The sequence below is a fragment of the Rhinichthys klamathensis genome, unplaced genomic scaffold (assembly GCF_029890125.1).
Source record: "Rhinichthys klamathensis goyatoka isolate OS25496 unplaced genomic scaffold, OSU_Roscu_1.1 h1tg000107l_1, whole genome shotgun sequence".
Lineage (NCBI taxonomy): Eukaryota > Metazoa > Chordata > Actinopteri > Cypriniformes > Leuciscidae > Rhinichthys > Rhinichthys klamathensis.
In genome coordinates, this window is record NW_026606645.1 from 778302 (window position 1) to 803853 (window position 25552).

A 25552-nucleotide genomic window follows, 5' to 3' on the forward strand; every position below is an offset into this window, starting at 1 on the left:
GAGCGTTGTTGTATTTGTAACAGTATAATGCATTCTGTTCATGTTTGTCTACTCTTCATAGGAAGTCGTCCCTCTCTCGCAACTACTTACTCCAGGAATGCTGGTCAGATGTGTTGTGTCGTCTTTAGACTCCGCTAAGGAGGGTCATGTTAGTCTTAAAGTGTCAGTCAACCCAAAAGATGTTAACAAGGTTTTGAGTTCAGGCACTTTGAAACCTGGAATGGTGAGTTTGCAATCTTTCTTTATTTTTATATATTGTATAGTGTATATGACCCAGTTCTTGCTGAATCTTTTATGTGTAATTGTCACTCGTGAGCTAAGATCAAATCCTCTTAACGTTTCAGACTCTGAGTGGTTGTGTGGAGAGTGTGGAAGATCACGGATACCTGGTTGACATCGGAGTCATTGGCACTAAAGCTTTCCTGCCCAAAAAGAGCATTGCCTCAAAACAAGGTAGAATCGTTCTTCTTCTTTTTTATATCTTTCTCGCTATGAATATAGCCGGGGTAGCTGGCATGGCTTTAAACTCTAAACAAACAAATAAAACAAGGTAGGGAGTCAGGCGCAAACACAACAGCATAACATCTGATTCGTGTACATAAACTGTTTATCATGGTTCAATGACACGAAGAATCACCCACATCATAAGGAATGTAAGAGGATTACCGGTAGTTCACTTACAAATTAAAATTGCCATAATTTACTCGCCTTCATTTAATTTCAAACCTGTATGGCATGAACTAGTCCTAGAATTTAAAAAATAAAATACAAAAATGCTATTGACAATTTCAAATGTTGCGCCATAATACATGTTTGGAATGACAACAACAATAAAAGGATTTCTCATTTTTGGGTGGACTGTCCCTTTAAAGGGTCACTCCACCCATTTCAACATTAATCTTTATTGAAAGTGGGTTATATATGTAGTCGAAATGTAAAAGAAATTTTTAATTTGGTTCCCTCTTGACCGAGAAAAGACAGAAAATAACTTTAGGGCGCATTTGTATGTAAGACAACAACTCCCACAATGCACCACGTTGCACAGCTCCGCAAGCCACTCCCACTAATCCAGAACAGCGCAAACATCAGAGAAATCACTCTTCCGTCTACAAGAAGGCTAGCTGCTAAATGAGTTTGAAATTCATTTCACAAAAAATGTCTAGTTAGTTGGCTGTGGCGAGCAGGACGAGGGCGAGGGACGTGAGAGGACGACGCGAGTGATAATGAATGGCACCTGTGCAGCGGTCTCATATCTCTCACGGAGGAGCGGAAGCACAAAAGGAACAGGCCTGATTTTATGTTTTGTTCCTGTTGTGTGTGGCCAGCTGGCTTATACTTTTGTTTTGTATTTGTTTATTTTACTATTAAAATGTTTAAATGTTCGCCGGTTCCAGCCTCCTTCTTCCCACAACAACGAACCCCGTTACATTGGCAAACTCATTAGTGAATTACTCGTTTGTATTTCTTTCTATATGGTGAATTATTGCATGATACCTGGATTTTCAGTCAGGCGAAACTAGGATGGTTCACATCACAACACAAACGTCCGTGTGGTCGTCTGATTCAGAGATTTCGTCTAGGAGAAATTGCGATCGTTGAAATTCTTTGCAGCAGACGGACTCTATCTGTGTCCGTAGCGCACAGCGAGAGCACACGCACCAGCAGCCCGCCTCAGCTCGAGCCAGTCCGGGCTCCTCGTTCGCGACAGGCAGCCGCCTCCTGATCCTCCATCAGCCTCAGCTGCTCTTCACTATATTGCGGCTCGTAAAGATAGCCACGAAGAGCGGATTCGAGCAGCAGAATTTCAAAATCCTCTACTTCCATATCATGTTTAGTTTCTTCCGTCATTGTCGTAACTTCCTATCTCCACAGCGCTTGTTAGCTTAGCTTATAAACAAGATGGCTGATATTGCTTTCAGTATCTGCAAGTGAAGTCCCACCCACTGATCTGTGATAGCTCTGTTAGCGCATTAGGCACAACCCCCTATGGGCGGGTTTGAAAGGGTGGGAATTTGTGCTTGTAGTCTATACAGAAATCCCCCCTTTTTACACTTCCTCCTACAATGACGTCAAATGACGATTTTTGCGTCATTGTAGGAGGAAGTGAAAAAGGTAAATAGTAGATTTCTCTCGTCTCAGGGGAAAATGAAAGAATGTTGCACGACCATTCAATAGTATGACTGGTTGTCTAACAATGGACCTCTTAATGCAAATGGGTGGAGTGACCCTTTAAGGCTATGCCTGCGTTGGGATAAAAGCGGCATTGTTATTGTAAGTTTTCTGTTTATTTCAGATCTGAATGTGGGTCAGTACGTGTCGATCCTGATCGAGGAAGTCAAGAACGATGGACGTGTGGTGCGTCTGTGCCAGAATCCCCAGGTTCTCGCAAAGGCCTGTGCTATGGCTCAGCATGGATGGACTCTAGACACCCTCCTGCCTGGACTTCTGATCCGCGCATGCGTGAAGAGGGTAAGCAGGGTCCCCACAGATCCTTAAAAAGCCTTTCAAAATCTTATATCTCAAGTTTCATATTTTAAATGGCATAAGAAAAGTCTCAAAAATAGAGGTCAGAAGGCCTTAAGAACCCTGCAGATGAAACGGTTTAAGCGTAAAGTATAATATAGAGTGCAACAGTCGGAACCGGAAGCAAAAACTCCATTCATTTTTTCACGATAACTTATGAACCTTTAAAGACAGCCTTTCTGTGAGCTACGAGGTTTGTAATTGATGGTGTTTGTTTCTGGTGAAGCCGTCAGTCCACATTAATTCAACATATTTTTAAAATAATTGTTTAACAGCGGGATTTGTGGTAAAAACTACATTACCCATGATGCTGTACAAAAATCCAACAATCAGAGAGTCAAACCCAGCAGAACACACTAAAAGGTCTGTTTTTTTTTTAGCTCCGCCCACTCCCATGAAGCACTGTGAATGATGTAATCGAGTCTATCTCCCGACACTCAAAATATATATATACAGTATATCTGTTCGCAATGATTCATGGGATTGTAGTTCTTTCCCTCACTAAAGCTGTTAAGTACACAGTCTTGTACCTTTTGTGCTTTTGTCTGATTTTCAAAAACAGGTTTGCTTCAAATCTAAGTTTGTAATGTCATGATTTACCTCTTAGCTAGTTGGCTTAGTTCTTGGGTTATAACGCTTTAACGAAGAGGTTTTTTTGAAAATCCTTATGGGAGAAATGAATGAAGACGTGGGTGGGCTCTATAGCACTCTATGGTTAATACTAAAATACTTCCTCTTATCCCAGTTTAATGTACGACTGCAAGAAAGCTGTATATATTTTGAATTTCCTTTTTACAAGTGTTTCTAGATCAATGTCTTGTTTGAGACATTGATATATCTGTCCGCTGATGTTTTGTCATACTAGGTTACTCCTCACGGGCTTATCGTGACGTATCTTTCATCTTTCACCGGAGTTGTTGATTTTCTTCACCTTGATGAGGACAAGGCATCGACCTACAGCCAAGGACAGGAGGTAAGAGTCCAAAGACCATAGTAACAGTGCTTCAAAATGGTTGCTAATCGTTTTTGTTTGTGTTTCTGCCTGAAACATTTGCTTCTCAGCAGGGTTGTTATTGTTAACTAAAACTATTAACTCTTTTATTGAAATAAAGCTCAAATTAAATCTAAATATTAGATGAAAAACGTAAACTTATTTCATTAATTTTTTTTTAGAATTTCTAATTTTCATGTAGTTTAAATAGCACTAAAATTGCTAACTGGAAATAAAGTAAATATACACTAAAACTCAAGTAAAAAATAAACACAATTATTAAATCTAGGTAGTAATATTTAAAGGGGTCATGATTGAGAAATAAAATCTCCTTGATATTTTGACATGTAAGAGGTAATTGTACTGTAAAAACATCCTGTAAGTTTCAGAAGGAAGATTCAAAACTCTCCCGTTAGCCCAAAAACATCAAAAATCAAAGCTAAAAAAACGACTTTGTGATAATGTCGACAAAAGGCATAATAAAGACAAAATAAAATTACCTTCCAAAGTATCCTAATGCTAGGAAAGTGGTTTTTATTTTCAATGTTGAATGTCTCAATTGAGCATTGTTTGTATTCAGTATATTTCATTGTGGATATTCTGGGAAATCAGTCGCCATTTCGGCGCAGGCTTTGCAAATAGACTTTTACTGTAAGATATGGACCCGACAGTAATGCCACAACATGCAAGTAACCGTGTTTAATCTAATGCCTGATCTGTGGTCAGTGATTTTTGATATGTAACGAGTCATTTACTTTGTCTCAAAGTCGTTTATTTGTGTTTATTCATCACTAAATCAAGCCAGCAGTGCCTAAACAGTCAACTTGTTTCTTTCATAATCTTGAAAATAAGCTGTTATTAAAATTATATACAAAGAATGCCTCCTTTTACAATCGCTGGAGCTTTCAACCATCAGTGACTCAGTTCTGAACTCTCGCCAAAACTTCTGTTATAATCAATGAATCTCTTATTTACATCGTGTTTGCGCTGTTAGATATGATGAAAGAAATCGAGTTGCAATGACGAGATCACTGCATTCATTCGCTCCACAGACTGTGTGTCATCTGATCAATGCTCATCACGGCAACATTTCATGTGATGGGAATAGATCTAAAAATAATCCTATAATCAACTCTTTTCACGATTAGTTAATCTCGACAGCTGTAATGGTAAGAACGTAGTAAAAGTATTCAAGTGTAGTAATACTTATTTCATATGCAAAGATGTCAGCCAATCACAGTGGGCGTATACACTGAAGTCTCACAGCAGACACGCCCCTTCAAACAGTGTGTTGAAATCAGAGGCTAAAATCAGGCTAGGAAAAAAGTCTTATTTCGAAATTGACCATTTTTGATGTAAATATCATCATAACATTATAAGTGCACCCCAGGAAACATAAAATAATCAAAAAAAATGCCATTCGTGACCCCTTTAAAATAAACAAAAAGTAATAAAAATGACTAAAGCACAACTAAAATGAATTCAAAATGATAATTAAAAACTGTAATAATATATAAATAATACTAAAATAACAGTCAGTAATTAAGTTGTGTCTGCATCTTCCCACTGTTTCCAGGTCCTGGCACGGGTTTTGCATGTGGAGCCGTCCACACGGCATGTGAGCCTGTCCCTGCGCAGTCATCTCCTGCCACCAGGGGGCGCTGTGCTGGATGTGTTCTGCAGCGAGCGGATGGGTGAGGTGGTGCAGGGCTGCAAGATTACTGATCTGCACTATCACTCAGGAGCCGTGATTAAGATGCCCGACGGTACCACAGCCTTTGTGCATGTGAGTACAAATATTGTCAAGGATAACTACACCGTAGTGATGGGAGAAACATTCTGAATCAATTCAACCAGTTGCATCACAAAACGATTCATTGTTTTGAAGTGTTCAAACGCCACAGGCTGTTGGCACCTGCTGGTCAAAACGGTGTAAATGCAATGAAAAACTCATGTATGATGCAGTGTTATTTTTGAATCGTTGAGATACTGTTATTTATATTTTGAATCTTTTTAGTTTTAGTAATTTTATTGTGTTTTTGACAGTTTTATTACTATTTTTTAAATATAGATTAGTATTTTTGTTTTAGTTATTGCTGTCTTGTCAGATTGCTAAAATTTATTTATTTATTTAAATATTTTACTTTATTTCAGTTATTCAGTTTATTTTAAGTTTTATATGGTTTTAGTGTGTGGTAGTTTTAGTTAACTTTAGTAACCCTGGTAGTAACTTTTACAAGCCAATTGCTAATGTTTTCATGAAAGTCTATTAAATGTAATCTAAACATAATTAAATATGTTAATAAATATTAAATGAAGTAAATATTCTTTAAAGTTAGTATTTTTATCTATTCACAGTGCTTGATTTGCGTGTTATTAGGCAGGGATTTGGCAGTGTACGTAAATTAGAAACAATTAAATATAGTTCTAATTTCTGTATTATACCTGTTTAAGTAATACAATTCATTAAAAATGAACCTGCATTATAAAACTGACCTGAGATTAGTTAAAGGGTTAGTTCACCCTAAAATGAGAATTATCCCATGATTTACTCACCCTCAAGCTATCCTAGGTGTATATGACTTTCACACAATCAGAGTTATATTAAAAAAATATCCATTCTGTGAGTCTGATGAAGTTTTATTTGCTTTTTGGATGTAGAAAAACCTCACGAAGGAGCCAAAAGAAGAGTTCAACCCAAACCGCTTGCTGTCCCAGTCTGAACACTCTCTGAGAATCATAGATTACAGTCCTATGGAGCAAATTCACCTGGTCACACTGCGCAGGTGGGTTGATATGACGTTGCTAGGGTGTTCTGGCTGGTTCGTGTTATGATTTGTTGTTATGATTTCTTTTGTTTTACAGGAGCACTATTGAAATGACCTTCTTCAGATATCAAGACATCAAAGTGGGACAAATTGTTGAGGTGGGCAAGACAAAAGAAGTAATGGATCTGCAGCAAATGTCACATAAAAGAATGAATGTAATGGCGGTCACATGCTGCTTCTGGGTTTCAGGGTAAAGTTGCGGATTTGCAGGAACATGGCGTTTTCGTGAGGATAACGGACCACATCAGAGGAATGATACCCAGAATTCACCTTGCCGATGTCGTCCTAAAGAACCCAGAGAAGATGTTTTATGAGGGCTTGAAAGTCAAGTGCAGGGTGAGGCTTTTTAACCAGGGATGATAAAATCATCATTCTTTTCCTTTTTATTATTATTATTATTAGTAGTCATGCAGTATCTGAAATAGAAAGAAAGCTTTTGTAACTTTGGGCCGCCCCCCCAAAACAATGGTAGGGGAAACACTGTGTATATATATATATATATATATTAGTATGTATGTATGCATGCATGTATGTTTTTTTTTTTGTTTGTTTTTTGCGTTTACCCCATTTAATGCAACCTCGGGTGTCACTAAAACTGTATTTGTTGCCTTTCTTCTAATTAATTTTAACCTGGATTGTTTTTTAGGTATTATCAATGGATGTTCAGAAAAAGAGGTTGATCCTGACCAGGAAAAAGGCCCTTGTTGAGTCCCAACTCCCGATCTTCCAGTCCTACTCTGATGCCAGGGTGGGCCGCATCTCTCACGGCGTCATCGTGTTTGTGAAGCAGTTTGGCTGTATTGTCCGGTTCTATGGAGATGTGAAGGGTCTGGTTCCTGTGGGGGAGCTGTCCGCCGAGTGTGTGGAAAATCCAGAAGGCCTCTTCTTCATCGGCCAGGTCAGAGCAATATTTTAAACTTGTGAAGTGCATCTAGTTAAAAAATGTTTTTTTTTTTTTCATTTTGGAGTCAGTAGATTTTGTTAATAATGCTGCTGAAAATTCAGCTTTGGAATATCACAGGAACAAAATACATTTTAAATGGTAACATTTCACAATATAACAGTTTCTACTGTGTTTTTGATCAAATATGTCCATGTTTAAAATGATCAAATTTAATATCAATTGCTGTATTTATTCCAGTCACACGCTTCTGCGTATCTTGAAGTGTTTTCATCTTCAGTTCACACTAATTAACACTTTGGGGGATTCTTTTAATTATTTTCTGCAGGTGGTTCAGGCCAAAGTCTTGAGGTGTGACCCGGAAAATAAGAAGCTATGTTTATCCTTCAAGGCCGTTACTGAGGGAGATATAAAGGTGGAGCAGACTGAGAAATTTGACTTTGTGATTGGAAAGGTAATTTGACTGAAACATCTTTTTATACTTATCTTTGCAAACCACAGGAAAGTGAAAAAAAAATACATTACTACATATTTCTCTCTGTCATTTTCTATTTAGCCAGTCAATGTAAGAGTTTGCCGCAAAGTCCTGGATGGTCTGGAAGTCTCCATTGTTCCTGAAGAGGCTCCGGCTTTCATACCCATAGTGCATCTCTCTGATCATGTGACCAACTGCCTTCCCCTGTGGATGGCGTTGGAGGAGGGTGACACCATCTCTAATATAATGTGTCTCAGCAAGAACAAGAAGAAGGGAATTGTATCCTCACACAACCATTCTTATCTGTCAGTAAACACACACGTTATATTTTTTATCTGTGTTGGCACTGAACCAGAGAGAGTAGTTGTCTGTATAGATGTATAGATGGGAAACACAAGTACTGAGATAAAAGTTAATAGTTCAGATATAAACACTGATGTCTACAGTAGCAAAATACATTGAATTAACTTTTGAAAGTAACTTCAAATAAAGTTTGTATCAAATATGCCATTACACCATTAGGTGGTGACAAGTGAGTGACCGTTAAAAAAAATTGTGAGTGACTAATTCATTCAAAAGATTCATTCAAAAATGCTGATTCATCCAGTAGTTAAACAAGTCATGGCTTAATGAGTGAGTCATTGAATTCTTCATTCAAGAGATTTGTTCAAAAACGCTTATTCATACAGTGAAAAAATGTCCATTCATAAATCCTCTCCCATGGCCTCATGGGATAGTAAAGTGTCCATCATACACACACTTCAGAATCTCGCCGGAAGAAGTGTGTCATTTGGGTGCTTTTTCTGTGAATTCGGACATGTTTCTTTTGTCACATACTGTTTTTCCCCTAGTATATAGTAGGGAAGTATGTGATGTCGGATGCAGCTTTTATAAGCGAGTCATTCATTCAAGAAATTAGTTAAAAAATGCTGATTCATTTAGTAAAGAAACTAGATGTCTTAATAATATCTTAATTCTTAATGAGTGAGTCATTGAATCATTCATTCAAACTGATTTTTTTTTAAACAATTATTCCATATTAATTCCATTTTTTTTATATATATATATACACTCACCGGCCACTTTATTAGGTACCCCATGCTAGTAACGGGTTGGACCCCCTTTTGCCTTCAGAACTGCCTCAATTCTTCGTGGCATAGATTCAACAAGGTGCTGGAAGCATTCCTCAGGGAGTTTGGTCCATATTGACATGATGGCATCACACAGTTGCCGCAGATTTGTCGGCTGCACATCCATGATGCGAATCTCCCGTTCCACCACATCCCAAAGATTCTCTATTGGGTTGAGATCTGGTGACTGTGGAGGCCATTTTAGTACAGTGAACTCATTGTCATGTTCAAGAAACCAATTTGAAATGATTAGAGCTTTGTGACATGGTGGAAGTAGCCATCAGAGGATGGGTACATGGTGGCCATAAAGGGATGGACATGGTCAGAAACAATGCTCAGGTAGGCCGTGGCATTTAAACGATGCCCAATTGGCACTAAGGGGCCTAAAGTGTGCCAGGAAAACATCCCCCACACCATTACACCACCACCACCAGCCTGCACAGTGGTAACAAGGCATGATGGTTCCATGTTCTCATTCTGTTTACGCCAAATTCTGACTCTAACATCTGAATGTCTCAACAGAAATCGAGACTCATTAGACCAGGCAACATTTTTCCAGTCTTCAACTGTTCAATTTTGGTGAGCTCTTGCAAATTGTAGCCTCTTTTTTTCCTATTTGTAGTGGAGATGAGTGGTACCCGGTGGAGTCTTCTGCTGTTGTAGCCCATCCGCCTCAAGGTTGTGCGTGTTGTGGCTTCACAAATGCTTTGCTGCATACCTCGGTTGTAACGAGTGGTTATTTCAGTCACTGTTGCCCTTCTATCAGCTCGAACCAGTCTGGCCATTCTCCTCTGACCTCTGGCATCAACAAGGCATTTCCGCCCACAGAACTGCCGCTCACTGGATGTTTTTTCTTTTTCGGACCATTCTCTGTAAACCCTAGAGATGGTTGTGCGTGAAAATCCCAGTAGATTAGCAGTTTCTGAAATACTCAGACCAGCCCTTCTGGCACCAACAATCATGCTACGTTCAAAGTCACTCAAATCACCTTTCTTCCCCATACTGATGCTCGGTTTGAACTGCAGGAGATTGTCTTGACCATGTCTACATGCCTAAATGCACTGAGTTGCCGCCATGTGATTGGCTGCTTAGAAATTAAGTGTTAACGAGCAGTTGGACAGGTGTACCTAATAAAGTGGCCGGTGAGTGTATATTGCAGCAATTAACATTTTGTCAGAATCTCTACTAAATTACGTTATTTTGTTTAGTTGTCTTTTCATAATCGTAGGAGAATCTTTATATTTTAAACAAAGAAATCGTGTTTGTCCAGAATCATGCAGCTTTAATTTGCACATACCGTTCAGTTCTTCTTAACCGAGTCCTGTTCAGACTCTCACCAAGAAACCCCTACTGAAGGCCTGTCTGGAGGACGGCAACATCCCGCAGAGGTTCTCCGAGCTCCAGGTGGGGATGCAGATGCTGGGCTGGGTGAAGAACATCATGCCTTATGGAGTCTTCGTCGATTTCCCGCACGGACTCTTCGGCCTCGCTCCTAAAGATGTATGTTTGCATTTTGGTTGTTTGGATAGTATTTTGTGTGAAAATGACACCGTTTAAATTAGTTGGGGCACACATCAACACCAAAACTGAAACTTATAACTTGACTAGTCGACTAGACCACCAAAAAATACTGTCATCATTTACTCGCCCTCATGTTGTTCCAAACCTGAATGAATTTCTTTCTTATGCTGAACACAAAAGATGATATTTTGAAGAATGTGTCAGTAAACAAACAGTGGATTCGCCCCATTGACTTCAATTGACTCTGAACAACTTTTTTGGGTGAACTATCCCTTAACAGTCCATTTGAAATAGCCTACTTTGTCTGTGAATCTCTGCTTGCCTTACATTATGATCATTGTAAATGAAACCTTCATTTAAAGGAGAACTCCGGTCAATTTTAACATTGAGCTCATTTTTTTGTACATTTGGAGTGCTGTCAGTACAGACAAAAACGACAAAAATCGGTGTTGCCTAGATATTAATACAAATGATGTTAATTCAGCCAAGTCACATACCTGTATTTACTTCCTGTTTTCGTTCGAAGTCCACAGTAGTTGATTGTCGAGTGCGCGCGCGCGATCATTAGTTATATTAGTTACCAATGATCGCGTGCGCTAACTCGACAATCACCTACTGTGGACTTCGAACGAAAACAGGAAGTAAATACAGGTATGTGACCTGGCTGAATTAACATCATTTGTATTAATATCTTTCACATCTACTGCAGTCAGATTGACCGTGGTCATTCTTAATAACACCACTCACATGGCTGTGCACTTGTAATGACACATTAAGGTTGTTAAGAGGCTAAAAGCTGGTTTAGAACTTGCCCCATTGAAGTCAACAGGGTGCGAATTTTAAAAAGAGGATAACACGGTGTAGGCAACACCGATTTTTGTCGTTTTTGTCTGTACTGACAGCACTCCAAATGTACAAAAAAAATTAGCTCAATGTTAAAATTGACCGGAGTTCTCCTTTAAGCCCTATTCGGACGGGACTAGTTTAACATGGAGAGGTGGAGTAAAGTAATTATCAGCAGAGCTTCTCAGTGATTTTAGTCCCGTCCTAATGTGACATCTCAGTAATCATTACGAACAATGTCAGTAAAGATTACGGCGACTTTTACCTTCAGTAAAAAATTACCTCAGGTAATACTAATCCCGTGCGAATAGACCCGCTGTAAATATGTACGTAAACATTCCGTCATTTCCTGTTTAAAAGTAGTTTTCCGTGGTTTTTCCAGGTATGGAGGCGCTTGAAAAAGCATTCAAGATCAAAAAGAAGGTCGAAAGAGGCACAAAACTTCTTTTAGCGTTAGATAAGTGCCTATTACCAACATAATACAATCTGAATTGATTTAAATCATCCGACCTGACCTTACTGTTTTATATATACATATATAGGTTATATATGTGTGATTGCACACATGATATCAGGAAGCAACGTAATAAAGATAGAGATAATTACTGAGATATCTTATCCCGTGAGAATTGGCCAGTATTATTACAGACGTCCTGTGGTAAAATGACATAACCCCACCTCTCCATGTTAAACTAGTCCCGTCTGAATAGGGTTTCAATCAACATTAGCCAATTTAGACATATTTATTTATTTAAACCAATTGAATCCGTAGGCATTGCAGGAACACTAAGTACAAACTCTAACTTATTTGAGGAATTTTGTTTATAATATTGTTAACATAAGTCAGTACATGTCAAGGTTATATTGTTCATTACCATTGTCCGTGTTTTAATGTGCTTCTCGTGTATGAAAAGTATCTGTACGCATGACAGGCATCAAAATCGGAGAAAAGTTTGACGTGTACTGGCAAATGAGCCCTGCCTCCACTCACTCACACCAGCTGATTGGTTGCAAGGTAGTTTGTGACATCAGAAACACCAGAGATTTCAAACATTGTTTTTGAGACTGTCTTTGGTTCACTGCAGTTTTAAGGAGAAAATATTCAGCAATGGTGCTGACTTATGAATTTGTACATGGTTCGGCTTAAGGCATATTAAAAACACCATATAGACATAAACAACATTAAAAGCTTGAGTTTCACCACAGGGGGACTTTAAAATAAAATGAACACTAACTGAAGTGATATAAAATATACAAAAACGTAAACTTATAGACATTTAAAGCTATATAGACATTTAAAAAAAAAAACTTCAAACAAAATTACTATAACACTGATGTTTTTTTTTCAAGTATAAAAGTAAAAATTTCATACCGGAATTGTCCCTCATAACCAAACCAGTTCTACGTCACCTTAAAATAACATGTTACCCATAATATTTTTTTAAACCACTAGTATTTCCAGCATTGTTTACTCAACTAGTCTAACACATCCCTAGTACAGATGTGATGATGTTGTGTTTCAATCTCATTGTAGGCTATGGGTGACCAGTTCATCACAAACACATCAGGCGTCTTTGAGATCGGCCGGTCGGTTGTTGCCCTAGTGACCCATCTGGACGAAGAAAAGCAAAGGTTTTTGGTCAGCCTGAAGGTGTCAGAATTGAGTCTCTTGGAGCAAGGTGCCCACGCCAGACTGGTCCAGGGTCTGAAGGAAAGGAAGTCCATCTTTGAGATGGTTTCTGGCAGAGGTATGAGTGTAGGCTCTGATCAACAACAAACAATAGGTTGTCTGACCTCTGTTTTCCGCTCTTTGGGCTATATTTTAGTGTTTTTAATCAAGTTATGCAACTCTCTGTGTGTCTGCAGGGGAGTCTGACGTCCTACAACAGCTCTCTGCTGTGTCGCTCGGAGATAAAATCAAGGTGACGGTGGGAGATACCAGAGAGGACGGCTCGGTCACACTGACCTCGGATCGGCTCAGTGAAGCCACTGTGTTGGCCTCGAAGTCCCACACAGAAGGTGAGGACCGCCTTTCTTTTAAATAAGGTTTTGTTTATTATAACAAAACTGCCCTCCAAATGTAATTAGTTTGTAATTTAAATGATTTTAAACATGATTTTCTTCTATGTTAGGGTCTTATTTTTAATAGCAAAGATCAAATAATTCTCACACCCCTACTTTTGGTCTGCCATTCTTTTACTTTTGTATTTTGTTACCTTGTAAGGCTACATTTTTACTGTTCAGTCACTTGCAAAATAGTAAAACCAACTTGGAAAAAACACAATAAAATCAAAAATTGTGATTTTCCTGAAAAATACAGCGATATGATATTTTTTCCATATTCAAACTGGTAACTTGAGTTCTTGCTTTTGTCTCAGACTGAGAAACTCTGTGTATCTACAGTGTTTAAGTGTCATATTAGTATTATTTATATAGTATTATAGTCTTTATTAATATTTTTAAGTAGCTTTTCTTTTTATATTTATAGTTTTTATTTTAGTTGTAGTAATTTTGTGCTTTTTTTGCTTTTTTAAAATATTTTTATTTAGCTTTCAATTATCTTAGTTATTTTAGTACACAAAATTATTTCACTTAGTTGCGTTGGGTAACATTTATAATTTTCGTTTAAGTTTTTAATCTAATATTTTTATTATGTTATTTCAGCTTTATTTCAATGACTGAAAACAACTTTTAATCACTTTAGTTTACAAGAAAAACACTGTTCAGCATCAGCGGAAGAATAGAAATGTTCATGAACTTCCATTAGAACTGAATGTCTTATATGGTTTGGTTCCCATTATTACTCATATTATACTCATAATAACCGTAAACCGATTATTGCTCATATTGGACTGTCTACATGTCTGGACTGAAAAAGCATATAAACGGCCTTTAAAACTTCAAAAAGTGGTTGTATGTACATGTGCAGATCTTTACATGGATGGATAACATGCTAGTTCTCGCCTAACTAGATTTGTGTAAATGTTTCAGGCGTGAATGTGACTCCGGGCTGCAAATTCAGCGCAGTGATTCTCCATGTTGACCCTTTAAAGTCTGAGGTCCACGTGTCGCTGCTTCCTAAGTTGATCACGAACAAGAAGAAGGTAAGCAATACTTACAGCTCTGAATATCCACAGCGTCTGACTTGTTCAGGAAAGTCTGTTAAAGTTGATCCTTTGTGTTTTTCATCAGTTGACAAAGGACTCCACGTTCACTGCAACAATCCAGTACACCGATAAAGACTTTGCTGTCGTCTCATTGGGTGACACTGGTCACCTGACCATCATTCCCCTTAAGACTCACTTAAATAACATCTTGGATTCAAAGAAGTTTTCAGTTGGTTCCCATCTGAATGTGACCGTGGAGGACCCGAGCAGCGAGGAATTAGGAGGACTTCCTCTTGTAGCGTTCCAGCACCCTGATACCAAACACAAGCAGCCTAAATCCAAGAGCAAACGTCCATCCCGTGAGCTCATTCTTGGGGAAGTGATGACGGTCACAGTAAAGAAGTTGAAGCCCATGAACGTGCTGGTGACGCTGCCGTCGGGGACCACAGGAAGTATCCATGTGTCTCAGATAGAGGAGTCTCCTGCGGTCGGCAGCTTCCCAACATCATCCCTGAAGGTCGGGACCGAGGTCGAAGCCAGAGTGATTGGAGGGCACACAATTCGTGGTCACAAGTAAATACAGCTGTGTTACTTCGCCGATTTTCAATCACTTTTGTGTTGTTACAATGTTGGTACTAGAATATGTAAATGAACAATGTTTAGTAGGGGTGTAACGATACACAAAATTGACGGTTCGGTTTTCCCACGGTTTTGACGTCTCGGTTCGGTTCGGTTTAGAAAGCTAAAATTGCTTCTTTTTTTTCTTTCTTTTTTTAAACAGTGGTTTAACGAAAAAAGTATCTTTGTCTTTAAATTAATTCAATTACAATTAAACGTTTCACAAGGATTAAAAAAAAAATCTGCTAATTACTATAACATTAAAGGTTGTAGCCTAGAGTTTTAACCTAAATTCAGATGCTATTTATTTTTTAGATATAATAATCAACACACAACACATTGAATGAAAACATGTAAACTGAACATAAGGCAGTTTTTGCATTAACTTGTGTTTTTACTCTAATTTGTTATTGAAATATAATACTTTACACAGTTGTCATTTTCATGAAAGATATTTTAAACATACATTAAATAATCAAGATATCATTAACAGGTTAAGTAAAATATAATATATAGGCTAACATGGTGCATTTATTTAGTGCAAGAGTTCATTTATAGGAACCAAAGTTGTGGACACTGAATCACTTGCCTGTTGAAGTAAATATAATGCTAGTGACAAGCTATGCTGTTTTATTGACGTCTTTCCGCTGCTGAAACACTGATTGAGCGATTACACGAGTTATGATGCCTTTCAGTAAGTATACTGCATCTTTCAACATACCTTCAGGTGTCCATTCTGTAACTGAGGAAGAGATGATCGCGTTTACCCGCGCGCAGCGCTGCCGCTTGAAATGAGGAGCTTAGTAGGCATACAGCGATCTGTCACGCCACATCAAAGAGCGCCAAAACGCCATTTATTGTTTGAATTTCGTGATCAAATAGACAGAATTTGAAAGATTACACCTTGCTTATTATCGAAAGTAACAAAACACGGAGCTTGTTATTTGGTGTTAATGGTGGTTAGGCTACAAAACTGAATTCGTTGTGTACTGTACACAAGACATGAGGTCCATTGAGCCGGGCTGGGCTGGGCGGGGCCGGGATTAGCAGGGGGCGGGGCGGGGCGTGAATCGTGTATCGCGATTCGAATCGTGTGTTCTGTATCGCGGTTTTTCGGTTCGGTTCGAATATCGTTACACCCCTAATGTTTAGTCGTTCTCAGTGTTACCTGGGCCGAGAAATTCACCCCTATTTTCCAGCCTAAGCCTTTTGACCGCTTCAGGGCTTTCGTGAAAACTGCAGATTCTATTTCCGTATTTTTATATCCCTGCGCGACAGACAGACAGTAGGATCGACAGAGGGTTTAATATCGGGAACCAGACAGTTGATGGACCCCATTGACTTCTATAGTAGGAAAAAAAAATACTATGGAAGTCAATGGGGTCCATCAACTGTCTGGTTACCGACATTCTTCAAAATATCTTCTTCTGTGTTCAGCAATTCATACAGGTTTGAAACAACTTGAGGGCGAGTAAATGATGACAGAATTAAATTTTTTGGGTGAACTATCACTTTAAGCATTATCTTTAAGTTCTCATGAAATACTAGCATTCAAAAGTTTGGGGTCTAAACATTTACTCTTTAAATTCATTGCATCATTATGACTAAAAGTTTGCTAAGAAGTATAACCTATTAAAGCAAGGCTCTGTTTGACTCTGGTAAATGAGACTGGGGGATAGCAACATGCCCAGTGCATTATGGGTGTTGAAATTTTCCTGCCTATTTGGCAAAAGGGAAGACGGCAGCATTTTTCTATGCTTTCTTTATTCAGGTAGCACCGATTTCTGTATTTTCATGTATTTTGCCTTTCTACTCATATATATATATATACTGTATATATATATATTATTTTTTATTTATTTAAATGATTTGGGTTTATTTTGTAAAATAGTTTTCAATTGTATTTATTTTTATTTTTAATTACGTTTTTGTATTTCATTTATTTTTAAATGCTTTAATTTTGTATTGAATTTTATTTTGCTGGTTTATGGCACAATGGGTTTATTTGACTGTTTTTCTATTTGCATCTTTTCCAATGACTCATAATATTTCGTATTATATAATTTTGCTCATAGTTTGTTTAATTTTTGTGGCTCAATGTGAGGAATATGCCACATGTTGCAACATGAAGTTTTGGAGGGAAGAAAAATAATGATCATTCTTGTAATTTGATTGAATTTGATTGCAAAACATTTTAATGTTGCAGTTCAGACTTGTTTTATTTTCTTGCCAAAGGCACTTTTTACTCATTGACACTTGACGAGTGTTAATTTTATTTAAAAGAAGTTGTCAAATGAGAAAAGTGTTAAAAACATCAATGCATAAAACAACACTTTTCATTGGTGCTATAGTGATAATGTCAGGTTTTATGGACTTTTGACATTGTTTTATTTGATATTTGGGTAGCATGAAACAATTTTTATTTGGCAAAGCTTTGATTTTAGTTGATTATTCTCATGAAATATTCTCTGTCAACAGTTTCCTGGCAATCTCTCACCCCGACTATGGTGTTTCCATACCTGAACTCAGTCTTCTGCCCAGGTATACGTTGCTACAGCTCTCCATACATTAATATATGTGAGAAAGCAGCATATGGCAACAGTTGCAACAAACATTTGCTGTCTTTGTGCGTTTTATATTCGTTGTTTTGCGGTTCTGCAGACTTCACTCTTACTCTTTCTATTTCAGAACACTGAAAGCTGGTGACAAGCAGTCAGTTGAGACAAACTTCACACCTGGAGATGAAGTCTTGTGCTTCCCGTCAACGGTACCTTTTGGAATCTGAAGAACAGCAAATATAATTTAAAAACTGCATGAACTGTTGAAGTAATTTTTTTCCTTTTTTTTTCAGTACAACGAAGGAAAAAAAATGTTGGAAGTTGATGTGAAGCCCAACCTCACTGGAACCGTTGAGCTGTTAGCCATGATTAAAAAACCTGGGGTGAGACTCGATCAATTCGTTTTTCTTGCTTGTTAAATGTAGTATTTTAAAAGCAACGTGTTGCAAGATTGCGTTGCTCTTACAAAAAGTATTTCATCTGTATTTGGCAGTAAATTAAATAAACGGGAACATATGTTAATTTCTTGAGAAATTTAATGGTAAATTATTATTAATTATTACTTTTTTAGTTTACTCCTAAAAGTCATTTTTAATGCATTATGCGCTGATTAACTGCATTGAAAGAGGACCTATTATTATTTTATTTTTTTACATTTTCAACTTTCTTTAGGGTGTAATGTTTCTGTTTGAACATGAAAAAGGTCTGCAAAGTTACAAAGCACAAAGTCACTCCAAAGGGAGTTATTCTCTATATCAGTGCGCACTGTTTCTGAATTCCCTGAAACGCCCCGATTGTAGTCTTGAGTATCTTCCGAGAACAAACACAACAAATTTTCCTCATTTAAATAATTCCCGCCAAAGGCATATGAAAAAAAAAATATGCGAGGCTTGGTTATGTTGAGTTATAGTGTGTTGAAACTCACTGTTATGGTAAGGGGCGTGACATTTCCCAAACACGCTGGAAGCGGTTGACCAATCACAACACACTGGTCCAGCCGCCCAATCAGAGCACACTGTGCTTTTCAGAAGGAGGGGCTTCATAGACTGGAACTAAACAGAGCGTTACTGACAGACTGGGAAGAGAGGTGCTGCAACAATGTCAAATATATGAGAAATAATGTTTATGAACAAAGGGCAGACCGGTAATAGGTCCGCGTTAAATGAATGTGGTAACAAACAAGCTATAACTTACTTTCACATTTGTTTTCCCACAGCAAGCTAATCAACCAAAGAAGCTGTTTAAACCAGGACAGACCGTTTCTGCTAAGGTTGTTGGTGTTAGTTTCAACAAGACTCAACTACGACTTTCTCTGTCACTCACAGGTATTACTTGTCGTTTTATCTGGAGTCATAACTACACTCTGTCCGAGGAGATTTCCTAGCGCATATTTTCTCCTTGTTATAACAAACGCTGAGTCACATTATACTTGATGTTGCGCTCCTGCCGTCATGACGCACGTAGCAATCGTCCCTCGAGTCTCTTTAGCATTTCCTGTGTGTGCCGTTGCTGTAGGGATGTACAAGCTGGAGCAAGGGTTGGTCACTATGGCGACGGTTCGGAAAGTTGAGCCTCACCAGGGATTGTCGCTTCATCTCCCATTTGAGAATTGGGGTTTTGCTTCGGTAACGGATCTCTCCGATGCATATGCAGACAACCCACTGGAGCCCTACAAACAGGGCCAACTAGTCCGGTGAGTCATGAGTCGTGACCTAGCTGGAATTGTTTGTGATGAATGTCTTCAGGATTTTTCCTACAAGGAAGCTCTAAAATGTGTGTGTGCATGTCTTTTTTTCCAGGTGCTATATTACTGAGGAGGTTAAAGAGAGGAACTTCAGCGTTTCATTACGCCCCTCCAGGTATATTATCAAGTGTCTTTTAAAAAATGAGAACAAACTGGTTGAAGATCTGCAAATCACTTTTGAAACATGATGACCTTTTCAGCCATTACATTTATTTATCTATTTTTATTTTATTGTTTTATTTTTATTGGACATTTCTATGTTTTTATTGAAAATCAAAAGCTAAAACTTTCCTTACAAGAGGACAATACATACAAATAAAATGACAACTTACTACATTACCTAATGAAATATTACATTGACAATAATGTTATAATGACAGACAGTAATGATTTTTTAATAAATGGTAGCTGTAACAATAATAGTCTGATTTGCAATTCAATAATTATTACAGTTAGTTCACCCAAAAATGAAAGTCAAACACAATCGGAGTTATATTAAAAAATATCCTGGCTCTTCCCAGCTTTATAATGGGAGTGAATGTTACCTTATTTTTTGAAGCCCATAAAAGAGCATCCATCCATCATAAAAGTAATACATACGTCTCCAACGGGTTAATAAAGGCCTTCTGAAGCGAAGCGATGTGTTTTGTAAGAAACATATCCATATTTATAATAACTTTATAAACTAAAATCACTGGCTTCCGATAACAGCCGTAAGCGAGTCTAGTTCGGAAGAGTGACCTCTGACTTGAAAATTTTTGACAATTAATTAATTTGTATTATTATTATTTATTCATTCTTCCCTTTCTGCAGATTGCATAAGGACCAGCAAGATATTACAGACCCAGACATTGAGTCAATTTCCGATATAAAAGAGGGCCAGATTATCCGAGGATATGTGACGTCTATTAACGATAAAGGCATATTTGTGAGGTATAGCATCTTTTAATGCACATATTATTAATGAAGCCATTCTAGTCTCCTGAGTTGAACTAAAAAAAATTTTCTTTTATGAAAGGTTATCAAGGGCCATCACTGGAAGAGTTCAGTTCCAACACGCTACAAAATACTTCATGAACGACCCAAAATCTGTTTCCGAATACATTACCCTGAATGCACTGGTGACGGCCAAGGTTCTCAGGTAATGTTTTTCTAACTTCATATGAAGTCCTAATCTAGCCTTTCATTTCACTGAAAATAACCTAGTTATTTTGTGAATCATTTTTAATATATATTTTTTTCATATAAATGAATTTACGTTTCAGTGTGAACGCAGAGAACAGCCACGTGAACCTGTCGCTCCTGTCGGGGGACACTGGGAAACCAGATCTTCTTCCAAAATCTCTTGATCTAAAAATACGTCTGACAGGAGAGAAGAAAGTGAAATATGACGAAAAAACTGCCAAGAGGAAACGAGCTCTTTCTGAGAGCCAAGTAAGTGTGTGTGTGTTTGTGTTTGACTCTTTGTTTTGAAGAGGATGGATGTGACCCTGTGTTTTATCCCTGTAGCAACAAGACGATGAGACAGTTGGACAGAAGATAAAAAGGAAAAAAGATGAAGAATGCCCAGTGAAGGGAGAACGCACAGAAGAGAAGAAACCCGTAAAAGAGAAGAAGAAGAAGAAAAAGAAAACAAAAACCGAGGACAGTGACAGTGGTGTAGATGTGTTTTTCAGAGAGAAGGAAGAAACTACATTGGATAAAAAGTGTGGCCAAGTAAAGGTGACGCATCTCTTTTCAGAACAATATGATTGAATATTTCGAGATATAGGTAATCAACTTCCTCTCTGATATGTAACGCAACTGTTGTCTGAATGTTTAGGGTAAGCATGAGGAAACAGAACCAAAACGGCTGCAGGTGACATTTGGCTTTCCATGGGAATCAACGCTGGGATCTTTAACACCTTTCGCCGCAGTAGACGACACCCTTGAATCCAGTGAGGATGAGCAGGAAGTCACGAGCAAGGTGAACTCACACGTGCATCAAAACTAAATTGCTCCCGTGTAGACTATTGTACTGATCCCCCAAAGGGACATGGTGATGTACAAAAATATGAAATGGAAGGAAAGAATCGCATTCCAAAGCTTTTGCGTTCACTGAGAATCCTTGTGTTCGCACTGAAATAGAGTTTTTACTTCCACCCTTTATTGTTTCCATCACAAAAGGAGAACAGGAACATTTTGCAACTGAACACCACCTTTCCAAAGGGAACGCAAAAGTCTTGAAAATAAAGGGGGACGCAAAAATTGACGAACAAACGCAAATTTTCTAGGGATGCACGATATAGGATTTTGGCCGATATTCGATATGCCGATATTTTCAAACTAATTTTGCCCGATGCCGATACCGATATATTTGTATTTTTTTTAAGTGCAAAAAAAGCTTATTAAAGCTTCTATTAAAGTTCTCAGTCAAGAGCAGTGAGTGATTTCCTCTGTGTTTTGTTGTTTTATTAACATTAATGGGATAGTTCTCCCAAAAATTTAAATTGTCATCATTTACTCTCTCAAGTTTCTTTCTTCTGTTGAAATTATAAAAGTTATTTGGAAGAATGTGGCTAACCAAACAGTTGCTGTACTTCAGTGACTTCCATAGTATATTTAAGCACAAGAAAGAAATGAATACAGGTTTGGAACAACATTAGAGTGAGTAAATAATGACAGAATTTTTATTTCTGGGTGCAGTATCTCTTTAAGGACAAGCGGCAGCATATTATTACTGTCTCTTTAAGAGCTGCACGCGACACATCTAATATACACGCATTTGACAAGCAGATTTTCTCTGTTTGCTTTCACTTTAGACATAACCAACTTTGTTTATGTAAACCTTGTGTGTATTTGACAGTATCAGTGCAAATAAGACTCGAAAGATTAGTCCAGTATGCAGGTGCTGTGACAGGCTTTAGTTCCAGTGAGCGTCGTGTGTAACGCGCTCAGAAAAGCGGATGTTAGAACAGCGCATCAGCACGTGAATGACATGTTTACCTAGCAAGACTTTGACGCACATGCAAATAATGAACTTTTGTGAATTGCGGTGTCCCGTGAGTGTAACTCTACCTCTGCCTTTACATGTGATGTGATGTGAATGTACGTCACGTTGTACAGTATGTTGAGATGAAGGCGCCAGAATTGAACTGATAGAATGCACGATACTATGATTTTTCTTCAAAAGCAGATCGTGGAGACATTTTAATCGTCCACGATCAAAAACCGTGAGATGCACGGCACACCCCTAGTTGGAAGTTTAAGTTGCTGGCGCTCATGCTTCGTTCACGGTCGTCACGTGCGCATAGGAAACACGCCACCCTATCGGCAAGACTCATCGGCAGAAATATTCATATCGGCCGATGCGGATGATGGTCATTTAAAGCTTTTATCGACCGATACCGATGTTGTCCCGATATCATCGTGCATCCCTAAAATTTTCATGGTGGAACGCAGAACTTTTGTAAACAAATGCAAAGTTTCTTTATGGAGGACGCAAAAGTTGTGCGAACAAATGCAAAGTTTCTTTAAGGAGGACGCAAAAGTTTCTCTGGGGAATGCAAAAGGTTTGCGAACAGACGTTTTTTGGAGGAACGCAAAGTTTCTCAGGGGGCGCAATTTCTTTTCTTTTTTTACAAACGAACAGAACGTTTCTTGGGGGATGCAAAAGTTTTTTGTTTTGTTTTTTTGCGATCACCATGTCACTCTAGGGGACAGAGCGCTTGCAATTGTTCCTAGAGTTAAAAGACAAGTAGGGAAATATGCATTTTGTTTTAAGGCTCCATATGATTGGAACAATCTTCCTCTTTTTATCCGTTCTTTAACTTCACTTACAGCTTTTCGAAGGGCCCTCGTGGAATATCTTCGTAATATGTCTTTGTTTCTAGTTTTGTTTGTTGGACCATGGGCTTCATTGGCCATGTGTTTACTATTTCTAATTTTTATGTCTTCATTTTTATTCATTTATTTATTATTATTGTAATTCTTATCCTCAATGTTTTTTTTTTTTTTTTTTTTTTTTGTGTTACTCTTACTCCTTGACCTTGTGCAATGCTAGTTATGTGGTTGTTTTTCTGTCATTTTATCTATGGGGATCGTGTTGGGTGGGGTGGGGTTGAGCATTATGAGCTGGTGTGTGTGTTGTTGTGTTTTGTTGTACTGTTTTTGACATTTGCTCTGCTGTTTTGGTTCTTTTTTTGCTTTGATGTATTGGAGGACCCCCTCGAAAACGAGATGTTTCATCTCAAGGGGTTAATCCTCGTAATAAAGATATGTTTATAAATAAATAAATTGTAATGAAAGGTGCATTCATTCCCGCTCTTGAGCCATGGATTGCATCAAAATTAAGTTGCTCCCATGTAGACTATTAAATATCACAGCAGAGAAAAAAATTAAGGTTAAAGGTGCACACACTGAAAAGAAATTGTGAAACAATTTTCACTCAAAAATTACTAATAAATTTCACAAAGAAACGGCAAGAAACGCATTGAATTAAACATGAAATTTTGAAGTAGAAAAACTGAAAAAGTACTTGCTCCACAATAATCTGTTTGATTTACAACTTAGAAAAAATTATATTTTTTTTACAAAGCATTGCCTGCAAACACACCATAAACGGCTACTCTTTCTCTCCAGCCTGTGAAAAAGTCCCGTAAAGAGTTAAAGCAGGAGCAGCAGAATTCGGAGCAGCGGCTCAGCAAGCTGGAGACGGAGCTCATGGACACGTCTGTACGACCCGACAGCTACACGGCGTTTGAGCGTCTGCTCCTGTCGTCTCCGGACAGCTCCCTCCTCTGGCTGCAGTACATGGCTTTCCATCTGCAGGCCACGGAGATCGAGCAGGCGCGCGCAGTCGCAGAGAGAGCCCTCAAAACCATCTCCTTCAGGTGAAACACTTTAGTTTGTATGGTTGCCATTCAGGGCTTGACATTAACTTTTTTTGCTCACCAGCCACTGTGGCTTGTGGTTTTCCAAAGTTACTAGCCACTCAGCATGTTCGCTGGCCACACTGACATCGATACCATAGGGAAAAACTGCCATATAGATATTTTTTTATATTATCTCATAATTTGGCAGCCGGTATATTAGGCTGCTGGATCCATTATACTGTTTTATATAGCCAATATACTTGTCTTTATGTGCACGTTCTTTGGGTGTGAGCACAAAATTAGCGGGAATGAGTAAAATTATGGTCAATATGCATAATCCCACACCGAAATTCAAGCCATGTAACAGAAACGATATTCATCCAGAGCAAATGAAACGAGTGAGAACGCGCAGCTGGTATTGTGTATCCTGCGGAAGACTTTCAGATATATTTTAGTGTCTATAGTATCTAGCTTTTTAAAAAAAGTACTATTAAAAAATGTATTTTATAAAATTCAGCCCGCCAAAGTGGCTAGTAGGAGTGATTGCCTTAAACACCACTGCTGAAATGTCAAGCCCTTTTGCCATTAAATAAATACAACCTATGGACAAACTGCTTCAGGAAACCTGTTTGAAAGCAGTCATTATTGTCTTCGATTCCACTGAGTGTAGTTGTAAAGAAATTACACTTTTAATTAAAGGATTATATATGTGTTGCTCTGCCCCCTTTTAGCATAAATGTTTTGAAAAACATCCGAATTAAATCAAATTTTACAACTATTAACCAGTTTGTTTGTGGGTTTAGAGAGGAACAGGAAAAGCTGAACGTGTGGGTGGCCATGCTGAATCTGGAGAACATGTACGGGACACCAGACAGTTTGCAGAAAATCTTTGAACGGGCCATCCAATACTGTGAACCTCTTCCTGTGTACCAGCAGCTTGCCGACGTTTATGCCAAGTCGGACAAGATCAAAGTGAGCATTATGTCTGGTGACGTGATCTGATTGGTTGTTAGTTGGGACGCACTGATGTGATGTGGGTAGGGGTTGGGTGGTATGACCAACATTTTATATTACACTCCCATTCAAAAATAAGGGGTCTGTAATTTGTTTTTTTATAAATAATTTTTATTGCAAGGATGCATTAAATTGATCAAAAGTGACAGTGAAGACTTTTATAATCTTACAAAGGATTTCTATTTCAAATAAATGCTGTTCTTTTGAACTTTCTGAGAATAGATAATTCGGAGAATAATGAAAAGAAAATGTCCACAGAAATATTAAGCACAACTGTTTTCAACATTGATAATGAAGGGAAACAGGATCATGTGACACTGAAGACTGGAGGAATGTTGCTGAAATTTCAGCTTTGCATCACAGGAATGAATTACATTTTAATGTATATTCAAATAGAAAATGGTAATGTCACAATATTAATGTTTTACTGTATTTATTTAAAAAAA

General features: G+C 38.0%; 1 protein-coding gene across 2 annotated transcripts in view; it reads left to right on the forward strand.

Moving 5' to 3' along the window:
• Positions 1-25552, forward strand: part of pdcd11 (programmed cell death 11) — a 42372-nt gene that overhangs the window by 1562 nt on the left and 15258 nt on the right. For both annotated transcript variants that reach the window (XM_056253551.1, XM_056253552.1), the window contains exons 5-33: positions 62-223; positions 345-453; positions 2294-2469; positions 3389-3496; positions 5091-5300; positions 6176-6300; positions 6380-6440; positions 6532-6678; positions 6989-7240; positions 7572-7697; positions 7800-7997; positions 10178-10348; positions 12747-12960; positions 13079-13231; positions 14204-14316; positions 14405-14892; positions 17416-17478; positions 17626-17704; positions 17789-17878; positions 18712-18820; positions 19011-19188; positions 19295-19354; positions 20053-20172; positions 20258-20380; positions 20505-20673; positions 20749-20961; positions 21062-21205; positions 23860-24110; positions 24896-25064. In XM_056253551.1, the coding sequence (XP_056109526.1) occupies positions 62-223; positions 345-453; positions 2294-2469; positions 3389-3496; positions 5091-5300; positions 6176-6300; positions 6380-6440; positions 6532-6678; positions 6989-7240; positions 7572-7697; positions 7800-7997; positions 10178-10348; positions 12747-12960; positions 13079-13231; positions 14204-14316; positions 14405-14892; positions 17416-17478; positions 17626-17704; positions 17789-17878; positions 18712-18820; positions 19011-19188; positions 19295-19354; positions 20053-20172; positions 20258-20380; positions 20505-20673; positions 20749-20961; positions 21062-21205; positions 23860-24110; positions 24896-25064 (4581 nt within the window). The remainder of the gene's footprint in view (positions 1-61; positions 224-344; positions 454-2293; positions 2470-3388; positions 3497-5090; positions 5301-6175; positions 6301-6379; positions 6441-6531; positions 6679-6988; positions 7241-7571; positions 7698-7799; positions 7998-10177; positions 10349-12746; positions 12961-13078; positions 13232-14203; positions 14317-14404; positions 14893-17415; positions 17479-17625; positions 17705-17788; positions 17879-18711; positions 18821-19010; positions 19189-19294; positions 19355-20052; positions 20173-20257; positions 20381-20504; positions 20674-20748; positions 20962-21061; positions 21206-23859; positions 24111-24895; positions 25065-25552) is intronic.